General features: G+C 36.5%; 1 protein-coding gene across 1 annotated transcript; it reads right to left on the bottom strand.

Annotated features, from left to right (window-relative positions):
* Positions 1–372: 372 nt before the first annotated feature.
* HMOX1 (heme oxygenase 1) lies at positions 373–10160 on the bottom strand. Its single transcript, XM_063308437.1, has 5 exons — positions 9964–10160; positions 9405–9525; positions 4236–4727; positions 1942–2050; positions 373–1012 (listed from the first exon to the last, which is right to left on the bottom strand). Exons 1-5 carry the CDS (start codon positions 9981–9983, stop codon positions 885–887), a joined length of 870 nt encoding a protein of 289 aa, XP_063164507.1. The 5' UTR covers positions 9984–10160; the 3' UTR covers positions 373–884.
* Between the last annotated feature and the right edge of the window lie 1429 nt (positions 10161–11589).

Raw genomic sequence — 11589 nt, 5'->3', positions numbered from 1 at the left:
CCAGAACAAAATGCAATTTTTCCTGAACCTGTCTAAAATTTGATAAAGTAACACTTCATGAGATAGCCAAGGACATTGGGGCAATAAATCTTTGATAGGCATGTACTATTGGTCTCTAAAAGCATAAACAGCTTTTATAGGGATCACATGTTGTGTCTTTCCTATATAGGCGTTTTCAATATTGACTTTTAAAGGATTTTATAATAGTTGTGGTACTGAATGATTTAATTATCTTGCCTACACAGGGATAAATTAGCTTTATGACAGAGCATTGGTCAGTCAACTTCTACCTAGTATCAGTTATGTAAGTCAGCAGGGAAAGGCAAACACCCTTCAAACAATCTGATAAACACAAAAAAGTACACAGTTGAGTCAACTCAAAAGGAGCTTTAATGAAAGTACATATAACTTATAAAGACAAAGTACAAGTACTAGAGTATATTATTCTGTTTCTGAAAGTTCATTGCTAAGGCACATCTATGTTTTAAAGTAATAGAAGTGTGTTGCATAAAGCCATAGTTTGAGCACTCTATTGTGTTTTAGGACAAACAAGCAATACAACTTATACTGCATACAAAATAAACACTGGACAAAATATCACAGCATGATTTATTCCTCACATATCCCAGATGGCAAGTTATTATGGCTTCTTACTGGTTTAAAGGCATGCCATACAGTGGCACTTCAGGGTCTTTAGAGAAATGTTTTTGACACAAACATCTTCAAACAACTGTTGGTAACAATAATACCTAGAACTAGAGAAATAGCCAGGCTCAGCTCTTCCAGTCTGAGAGACAGTCTAAATCTGTCATCCTCAACTAAAAAAACGTGTATTAGTTCAGGAGTAGGCAAATAGTACTAAAAGTGCTTAAGTTCCTTTCTGTTCATATGGCATACAAGCCCACAACAACTGTTGTTGCTAAGAGGGAAAGAGCGAGAGTCCAACGCAAGAGTGGGGTGCCCGGCAGTATGCCTGTATGCTTCATCTGTGCTTTGTCGCTTCCCTTGGGATCTGTATTAAGAAAACAGAAGTTGTTCAGAATGAAAACCAGTTTGAAAGATTGTAATTCTAGATCATTAAGTAATGTTCTAGGCACCGTCAGAGCATCACTAAATACCCTGACATAGTATGGAGCATAGTAGCTCTGCAAAGTAGAGCATAATAACTCTGCAAAATAAATGAGCAATACGATGATATTATATTACAATTGTGTGGATTTAAATTGCATGGTAGGTAACTATTTGGTGGTTGTAGCTTTCAAATGAATTACTTTTTGTGGGGCGGGCAGGGGGAGGAAGGAATACACAACTAGTAAGCAAGAATATCTGTGAAAAGATAAATGTAGTCTTACAGTTATGCACTCTGTATATGAGCATAAATCTGTTCAACAATAGTGTCCATAACAAGCCACAATAGTATCAACATGATAATATGTGCATCGTGACATCATCACAGAAATGGTGAAATTATTCAATTGCATCATGGCATCTGACAAGTTGTGTCATTTACATAAGGACATCATGATGCCCCTGTTGTTTTCCTCCATGTGGATTATTTTTGGACATGCATGGTAAAATGTTCTTTGATAATCATCTTTCTTAACTTATAGTACAACTGTAAATTAATTTTCTATCTGTTTATCATATTCCTAATTGAAATTGATCCATGTTTAACATACAGCCAACATAATGCTCAATCATTACCAAACTTAGATACTTAAGATGCATATGGGAAGGGTGGGTGGAGATGGGAGCTGTGAAAATAACTCCAAGATGGCATATTTTTACAATATATACTGATTTTTCAATCATCCTGCTGTGGATACATCCATGATAATGATCAACAAGAAAAAAAATTACAAAAAATAGTGAAAATGAAGGAATCATTATTCTTCTCATTGCAATTTCAAGAGCAATCTGAAAGTTAAAATAATTTCTTACTCTGTGTTCTGTTGTTTCGTGTTGTGTGAAAATCTGATTTGGAGTTCTCAAGGTGATTGTCCTGCATAAGCCTGCCTTGATTCACCAAACTTTGCAACTCCTGAAACACCTGAGAAAAAATTAATCACAGAATAGATTAATTGCTGAGAAGTATTCTCTTTCTCCGTTCATGGATTCAGATTTTGCAAGACTCATTTTAAGAAATTTAGAAAGTCTTCTTATCTTCCAGTCCTCCTATTTCAGTAGGTCTTTTAATATGGGAAGCAACATAGAACATGAATATTTAATATGTTCAGCCATGGCCATCTGCTTTACATTATGAATACAAAACACTACAAATCTAGTGCCTAGACAAAGATGAAAATTTGGTCTTTCATGTGGATATGTCTCTATCCATCTGGAGGTAAAGCAAATGTCTTTGCAATACCAGTAACATGGAGAAGAGAAAGAAAGAGGGCTCCAACTCATGTCTCCTAACCAAATAAATAATATTTCATTTGTACAGTGGGATTTGAACTTTCATCAGTTTGGGAAAAGTATTGGACCATGAGACCATCAATCAATTATATACACATTTAATTTTAAATTCTGTACTGCTAAGTGCCTCTATTACTGGAGATAACGTATAGCCATAATGAATAATAGACTTTCCCTCCATCGATTTTCCTAATCCCCTTTTAAAGATGTCCAGGTTAATGGCCGTCACCACACCTTACAGAAATGAATTCAACAGTTAACAATATGTAATATGGGGGTGTATTTTTTAAAATCTGTCTTGGATCTTCCAAATTTCCCCTTCATTGGCTGACCCAAGATTCTAGTATTAACATGAGAGGCCTACCTCCTGTACCATGGTTTCCTCTATTCAACTTTTCCTTCTGAGATAAAGAGGCACATACACTGCAGCTTTTTCTCAGTGGAGCTGCTGTAGCTTCTTTGTCCTTTTCTGCAATATTCTTTGAAGTATGATAGTCTGATAGTATCTTAATAATGCAAGATACTATCAGACTTAATAGTTAAGATACTGTTAATAGTCTGATAGTATCTTAATAATGCAATATTTTTTGAAGTATACTAGTCTGATAGTATCTTAGTAATTTTCAATTGATATAAAATGGTATATAAATATAGGGAAAGAAACCAGGCTGAAGTTAAATGAAGAGAGAAGGTAATCAAACAATTGCCTACCCACAGATCTCAAGAAACAACCATTTTTGATAGATTTTAATACCTCCATCTTTATTTTCAAAAGGGGAGTTCCTCACTTGGAACAAATTAACCAAATTAGTTTTCAGGGGACCTGCCACAGCATTTTAAGAACATGGTAATATGGTAATTAGCTATTATTATTTGGACTGTTTGATTCAAATAGATCAGTTTGTTTGATTTTTTGGGAGGGTTAGGGTTAATTATAAAAGCATTTTAAAAGCATCTTAAGCTTTTAAGATGCAACAAACTTATTTCTGCCATACCCAACTCCAGCATCATGATCATTTTTAGTTTTTTATTATGTTTTTGTTCATTATTAAGCCTAAGGAAAAGATCTGTGAAAATCAAAGCATCATTCACCCTGTTGTTATTGATTGTTCCCCTGCTGATAAAGAAGGTGATATTTCAGTTATTTTATTTCAAAAAATAAAAATAATAAAAGGTGGGATTAAAAAATTAAATAAATATTTCAATATTCAATAGTTTTATATTGTATTGTACTATATTTTTGTACTATTTATGATTACTGTTTTTAATGTTTAATTGATTAACTTGTTGTAAACCGCTCACAATCCCTCTTGGGGGGGAGATGTGTTGGTATATTGTTTTCTGCTACAGAAATTAATGTCACCATGGTAATTGAGTACTTCCTTAAGTATCGGCAGGGTGAAGAGGTCGAATTTAATTGTCCTCAATTTGGGTGTTAAAAGCTGCATTGCCTGGGGGAGGAACCTTGCCTGGACTTGTTTTAGTTTCAGTTTCCTCCTTTCTACACACAGCCTCTCTTCCCTGTGCTCTCTGAGTGCGTGTATGAATGCACAGCTTGTAAAATACATTTTTGTGCTTTCTGTAAATTCATTTATTTTTATAGAAATGCCTGGTGTGTGATTTTTCTGATCTCTTGGGCCAAACGCTTTCCAGCATTCTGTCACAAGATGGGCGGTAGCAAAAATTTGAGAAATAAAATACCCCAAATACAACAGCAATTAATGTTTAAGTAGGAGAATTGTCATGGTCAATGTACTTCTTAAAATTACTCATTTCTTGGGCTTGTGAGAACAAAATATAGGTGACTAATTACTCACTTCAATATTCAACAGAAAAGATTTTCTGGCCTCTTCAACGATTCTCTCTTTAGTAGCAGAATCCATGGGGATGCTGTTCATCCGAGCTCTATAAAGCTGTTTGAATTTGCTAATGTTGGTGATTCCAGAGAAATTGAAGAAGGACAGTCCTTTTCCAGTATTGGGCAGACTGAGTGATTTCTGGGCAATCTTCTTCAGAATCTGGCCACCAGACAGATCTCCCAAGTATCGGGTATAAGCATGGGCCACTAAAAGTTCAGGTTCATACTGGCCTACATGATGTAGCCTATCCACATATTTCTGAGTTGCCTCATGACACTGGATGTCCTTCTTCCATGCAGAACCATAGAAATATTCCAGGTCTTCTTCCAGTGCAGCTGTGCGATTCAATTCATTGGGGAAATAAACAGGAGTGTAGACTGGGTTGTCCTTATTCCGTTCAGACTCTTCCTCCAGGGCCACATAGATGTAATACAGAGAAGCCAAATACAGCTAAAAAAAGAACAGTGAGGAAAAGAAAACGTGAGTTCCAAAATCTCCCTTCAGTCATACATAATTGTTATAGTATATTCAGTTTGCTATTTAGATTCACCTTTCTATAAAAAAATAGCCATAGTGGTTATAATTTGCCCATGATTTTTGGATTCCAATTATAGGTGGAAAAGGTTCCTATGAACCAGTTCAGTTTTGGTAGCATTTGATGTCTGCTAGTTTTATTCAATGGTCTACAAATTGTGTTCAATCATGTCATGTCATTTGGAAGGTTCAGTTGTGGCATTTTATATTGGAATCCACTTATCTAGTTGTATTTAGGTTTCAAAAGCTTCCTTAAATAGTTTGAATGCAGTAGGGTTGCCTCACTGATGTAAGGAAAAGATGTGGGACACTGTACGTACCAAATTTTATTGGTCTTCACTTATTAACCATTTGGTACCCAATTATAGACATTGTGCAAGAAATATAATTGATTTCCCAAAACTGCATGTGTACTAACAGATTTCAGCACTGAAAAGGACTCAACATACACTGATAACGTTACTGATAAAATCAGTGGGTTGTAGCTAATAACGCCTTGAGCTACTGAAAAAAGTTTCCAGTGATCTTCATTATCCATTGTGGCTTTCCATGTCATATTCCTACTGCTCCAAAGACTCCCCCCATTAACTTTGGGAGAGCTTAGGATGCTACAGTGGATAAGACAGATCAGAGACAAACTAGGGTGCTGGTTTATACAAACATTATTTTCCTATAGTGCAAAGTTGCCACTGGATACAGCGCAATTTTTAAAATTCACAGAAACTTTTTATTTTAGAAAAAACAAGTGTTATTTTTCCACTGCCACTTTACATTTTTTGATAAATACTTTCTATTCTACATTTGGTCAGAAAAACAAAACTAGATATTTTTTAAATATTAACCAAGTTCGAGGAAAATATTTGTTTAGATGTGGTAAAACAGCTAGTTTCACAACAATTTCACAACAATATTTGGAGGCTATAGGAATGTTTTCACTGAAATGAGTACTAGAAAATGGCTGAAATATACAAATCAGGGAAGGAAGTTGGCTGCAAGATTGTCATCCAGTCCCAATGTAGACCCTGGAGCTATTGGCATGTCCACATAGCAATTTCCTGGAGTCTTGGTTTGGCCTCTAGTTTTGCTAAATTTTAGCACTCTTTTAGCTATTTCCATTTTCCACCCTAGGTTTTGTATTCTTGTTATGTGGCTTGAAGATACTCATGCGAGAGGCATGGGTGGAACAAAGATATCAGAGAGTGTAGATTGTGAGTTTGCCGATCATAGTTGTTAGAATTTCCCAAGGAGTTCACATGTATTTGTTGATGTACAGGTCTTCCATTTATTTATGTACAAGTCTTCCATCAACTAACACTACAGTATGATACTTTCAGACTACAACAGAATGCATACTTAGAACAATATAGTGTATTAGAGCTTTGTCCCACACATTTTAGAAGCATCTGCCTTCTCAGTGTACACTCATGAGCACTTAGTATGATAAAAATTTTCTCAGTAATGCCATATGTACTACCAAGTAGAGCATCAAGTACAGTATGTGTAGGAAAGGGCCCTCATTTTTTCCTTTAGTGATACGTATTTTTCTTAACAGGACTGTCATAACTCAGCCTTCATCAGCTTTGTGCTCTCCAGATGCACGTGTCTCCAGCTCTATAATCTAAACCCAGCATGACAGTATGAAGTTGGGAAAGTTTGTTATACTCATCTGGAAAGTACAAGTTGGAGAAGGTAGTTGTCTTGCAAATTTCTCAGTGAAATGGAAATGCAATAGCAGAAGGTAGGAAGAAGGTGGATCAGGATTTGCAGAAGGATTTATTTTACTCCTAATTGAGAGTATCAACATTGAAAAGCTCTCCCCTCTAATTTAGCTGTTAGAATCCATGTTCTATTCTAGTGTTGATGCCCCTTGTACTAGCATTTTCCATTTAGCTCCACCTTGATGCCACTATTTCATACTTGGTGGACCTTGTGGTATTATGCAGATTAATGGATGAAACTTCTAAATCTGAAGTCAGAAATCGGTTGAATCTGTGTTGAGGTTAGTGTCCAGATTGCTAATCTGTAATTTCCTCTGTTGCATTTCTTTTTATTTTATTTTATTTTATTATTTCTTACTGTCTTTTGTTTTTATATTGTGAGTTGCTTACTTCTCAAAAGCAGCATGAAATGCTGATCATCCTAAAACAGTAGAACAGCTATAGCCACTGGGATCACTCCCCAAATGTCAGGGTTCAACTCCTACAATTCCCAACCTGCATAGCTGCTTGGCTTGGCTGAAGATAAAAAAAGTAATAGTCTAACAACTTGAAGATTTCTCCTTTGGGGTAGGTTGCAATAGCTGCTAGGTATCAAACAATTGCCTACCCACAGCTAGGTGAGAATTAGGGAAAGGGAGAACTGAGAAATATTGTGGCTGAAGTTGCTGCTTCATCAGTAGTTTTAAAAGGGGTAGTGAATCTCTGTCAGCTTTAGGAGATTATTTTAATACACAATTTAATATATTGCTATTTTTTCTGGAACCTCTAAGAGAAAGCAGTTTTAAAATTCATATACCATACAGTTGATTATGTGGAATTCAACCCAAGGTTCTTTTTAGTTCTCAAGATTTAACTTTATATATCAAGATATGCAGTGTTGGTGCATGTTGAAGGCGGAGAAGACAACAATGTAGGGATAAGAGTTGACCCAGATCAGCTACACTGGGGAAGAAGATATTTAATAATTCTTCCTTTCTGATTTACTATTAATCCTTCTGGGTGGAAATGGCAAATATCTGTAGTGAATCACTGTAACTTCCCCACCTTATTAACTGGTAATCAGCAACTTTGGGAGAAAATTTCAGTTGGGGAAAATGGAATGTGTTGTTGTCCTGATTCTATTTGCTTTCTCATTATGTATCTTAAGCCTAAAAAAATGAAGAGATCCCATCATAACATACTGCATCAAATAAAATTTAGACCTAATGTTACACATGCATAGACACACATTGAATCTCATTTCTATTTTCTCCAGATAATAATGGGGTTTTGAATGATTTAGATGGTTATAATGTGTCTTGTTTATTCTTTCCTCTCACTCAGTTGAGTGGACTAGATATCAGCCAATCAGCAAAGAAAAAGAATCTGAAGATGAAAGGTGAAAAAGTACTAAGCATTTATTTGCTAGATGCATTTTGGTCAATTGAGTTTAGTCTCCAAGAATTTTGTTAGTACTGCCATCACATTCATTTTACTTTAGTACTATGGTACTGCCATGTTTTTTTTCCCCAGTTGATTTGATTAATTGTGTTCCTGCTTCGCAGCATTCCATTATCCATTAAGTACTTACACCTAATGATTATTTCTAACAGGTTCTACTGGAAGATGAATACTCAGCTATTTAGGCAGTACTTTGGTCACCTGGCACGAACAGATGTGGCACCCTGCTAAAATGCATAATATGTTCACATCCAAAAATGAACCAGGGAATTGTGTCCTTCCATCTTCTATACCGCAATCCCAACACAAAGCCATATAGTATGATTTACTCTACCAGTTTCCCTTCTTTTTTCTTTAGGAGTTTATCAGTTCACTTTAAATATAATATGCAAATATAACAAAAATGTATAATATGTGACTCCTTGAGGAATATACATTATAGGGTTGCTATGGTGTAAAGTTTTTCTAGTATCAGAACAACAATATTTACTAGCACAGTAGACTTGTCTGTCAGGTTTTTCCCCTGATCATGGGGTAATTTTTCCTTGATTGTTTTCTTTTTGTTAATGTGTTCATGTAGCTTATTCTATTTGCAGAATTCCTATATTTTCAACCTTTTATAAAGTTTGTTTGTTTGTTTATTTATATTTCAAATTTCTGTCACTGCCCATCTCCCCCAAAGGGGGGCTCTTATATAGAAAGTTGCATATTCTAATGAGTTTCCTCTTCTCAAGCAAAATGCATGTACATCTCAGGAATATCCTGAGCCCAATATCTGGGTTGTGCTTTAACTATAACCAACATTACTCTTCTAAGTGTACTGAGGAATTAGTTCTGCTGAAAATTATTTCTGAATAAATGTATTTAAGACTGGTATACCAGCCTTGTTTATACTTAGGGAAAAATAAAGCATCTGCTTAAATCAGTTACAGTGGAATCAATGGAAATGAAATGTACATAAAATCACTTAGTTCTATCACAGTTAAGGAGAAGAGGGTCAAAGTCAGAAGAGGGATGACTTTAGGCTGGTGTCTCTATTTTATTTTTTTTTATATTTTATTAAAACACTAAGATCCATAAATACAAGTCAGATGCAAAGTAGTAGTTGACAGAAGTGGCTGTACCACTAAAGTTATTAAATAATGTGTATTTCAACACATACTCATCCTGGATTTAATTTTCAGTAAGAGAACTGAATTTTTTTTCTTTCAGTTTTCTTCTCATACAAATCTCCACACTCTTTTGCATACATGGCTCTTTATGCTTCCTGGGGAAGGCTAGAGCCTTGAAGGATTTGGGGTTCTAAAGTAATCTGAGTTAATCTGTGTCTAAGATAAACTGGTACAATTTTCCTGTACACACAGTTACATTATACTGCACCTACAGCTTAATTTGCAATCTACCCCAATCTCCTCCAAAATCAGAAAACATGTACCTTAAATTCATGAAGCGACACCTGCCCTTTCTGGAAAATCTTCATGAATTCTGTGTTTTCTGCCTCTTCATGAACATCTTTGGTGCTTTCCTTCAGGGCTTCTGAAAGGTCCTGAAACTTTCTATTGAGGATATGAAAGAAAGGGAGTGGGTTAGGGTAGAATCAGGGTTAAGGAATTTCTCATTAGTCCTTTTGCACAGAAGTTAAGTTGGCAATCTGTAGGAAAGCAGAGAAGAAGAAAAAAAGATAAGCATCCTTTCTAGAGAGCAATGAAAGGACCTCTCCATTCTTCAAAGACAAGATACTGTTCAGAAGCAAAGTTAGATTTCTTTAGACAAAAAAGAGTTTTGGAAATGTGATATCAGATCACACATCAGGCTAACATTTAGAATGGAATCAGACTGGTGGATTACAATCTATTTAATCATACAAAGATTTCTCCTCAGGAATCACAGAGGCAAAATATCGAAAGAAATACTGACAACCCTAATGTAGAACATCTGTGAATTGAGAAAAGTACGCATTGAATTTCTATGAATGTCTTAAAACCCACACTTACCCTTCAGTGTGCTGGGCCATTCTTCCCTTTTTCTGTTATTTGCTATCCCTTCTTTCGCCTTTCTGTTGGCCTTTTGCTTCCTTCTTTCCTGAGGCTGAAAGGCTCTTGAGTTAAGCAGCCCTTCTCCTTCATTTTTCTCTTTATATTCTTACTGTGAGATCACGTGCTCAGCCAGAAAACATCTGACCTCAGAAAGCATACAGTTCTCTTGCAACATGTACACTTTTTTTGCCACTCCCCATCACTAGAGAAGCTCAGCCCTTTCCTTTTTTTTCCTCCCCTGAGTAGGGAGTGGGGAGGTAAAGTCACCCGATGTGGCTTTACTGACAACTAAGCACAACAGGAAGTCGAGAAACTTCTCTGTAAAGAATGCTGGGCATTTTGCCCAGTCTGATTAACCATTTCATTCCACAGAGCCAACCAACTCCTCTTTTCCAATATTAGTGGTAGCATTTGTTTTTATACATAACCTGGATATAAAAGGAATTCAAAAGAGGCATGCAATGTATATCATATTTTTGCTCCTTGATGAGGGGATAATCTTCCTGGCAGCTGAAGTGCTTTGATATACATGTAGCAGTGGGAAACTCATGTTGCTGGGGATTCTCCAAGCCTGCTGGCACAAAGTTCTGCCACTATAGATCTGCTGGTAGGATTTGGTCAGATGCACATGGGAAATCCAAGGATGAGTGTGGTTCTGCTAGAACCAAATCCTCCTCATTCCCCCACCATATGTTCTCAGACTGCGCAAGCTTCTCGTAGGATAAATTTCTCCCCACTGTAGTCAACAAGAGGGAAAAATAACTTGCAATCCTTCTTTTGTATTATGTGTGGAGCCACTCTTATCTATGTGGCATTTTCATTGGAATACTCTGGGCAGGTAAATAAATTGCAAGGTCAAGGCAGAAATCAATAGTTCTATTAATGGAATACTAAGATAAACCTGTTTATTTGTGGCAGGGTAGGGCAATCTGCAGCCCTCAAAATCCTTTGCAAGTGACCAGCTCTGACTTCTGGCAAAAATGAGCTTTTTCTCTTTTGTCAGCCTTCTGGTTGGGGAAGAAAAGGAAATATCATAAAAAAAAGCAGTCCAAAAACAATGAATAGTGGGTGACTGTCAGGTTTTGGCTCTGTCCCCCATCCTGGCAGGTGGCACCCAACAATTACCCATGAAGAAACAGAAAAATGTTCCTATGACTGATTTTACTGCAGCAATTCCAGTGGGAATGCTGAGGTCCTTGGGTGTTGAAAAGTAGAAAATGGTCAGTAGAAGGTGTCCATTGTCATTTGTTTTAGCTTGAGAGGCAGACATATGGAGCCCAGGAAAGAGGACCTACTTGTGCTGACACATCACCTGACTCAGCCTAGCTTCTTCAAAATGTCACTTTTCTTCAACTAGCCTAATTGTTCCAGATCATCATGACAAATGGCTTCCACTCTTTTGTTTCCCCTATCTGGTTACATCATCACTGTATTTATTCTGACATGTAACATAAAACAATTTTATAACCATAAAGAGAGAGGTCACAGTTTTAGTACTATCTACCAGACTGAGGGATGCGGTGGCGCTGCGGGTTAAACCACTGAGCTGCTGAGCTTGCCGATCGGAAGGTCGGCGGTTCAAAT

The sequence above is a fragment of the Candoia aspera genome, chromosome 7, assembly GCF_035149785.1.
Source record: "Candoia aspera isolate rCanAsp1 chromosome 7, rCanAsp1.hap2, whole genome shotgun sequence".
NCBI lineage: Eukaryota > Metazoa > Chordata > Lepidosauria > Squamata > Boidae > Candoia > Candoia aspera.
Note: the sequence above shows the minus strand (reverse complement) of the source record. Positions and strands in the feature narration are given on the sequence as shown.

Bases quoted from the DNA above. Each gene is read 5' to 3' on its own strand.
- HMOX1 (XM_063308437.1), bottom strand. From the start codon at position 9,983: ATGGCCCAGCACACTGAAGG. The intron at 4,728-9,404 runs GTACATGTTTTC...TTCTTTTTTTAG, and splicing joins TGTCGCTTCATGAATTTAAG to CTGTATTTGGCTTCTCTGTA. The intron at 1,013-1,941 runs GTAAGAAATTAT...TTCTTAATACAG, and splicing joins ACGAAACAACAGAACACAGA to ATCCCAAGGGAAGCGACAAA.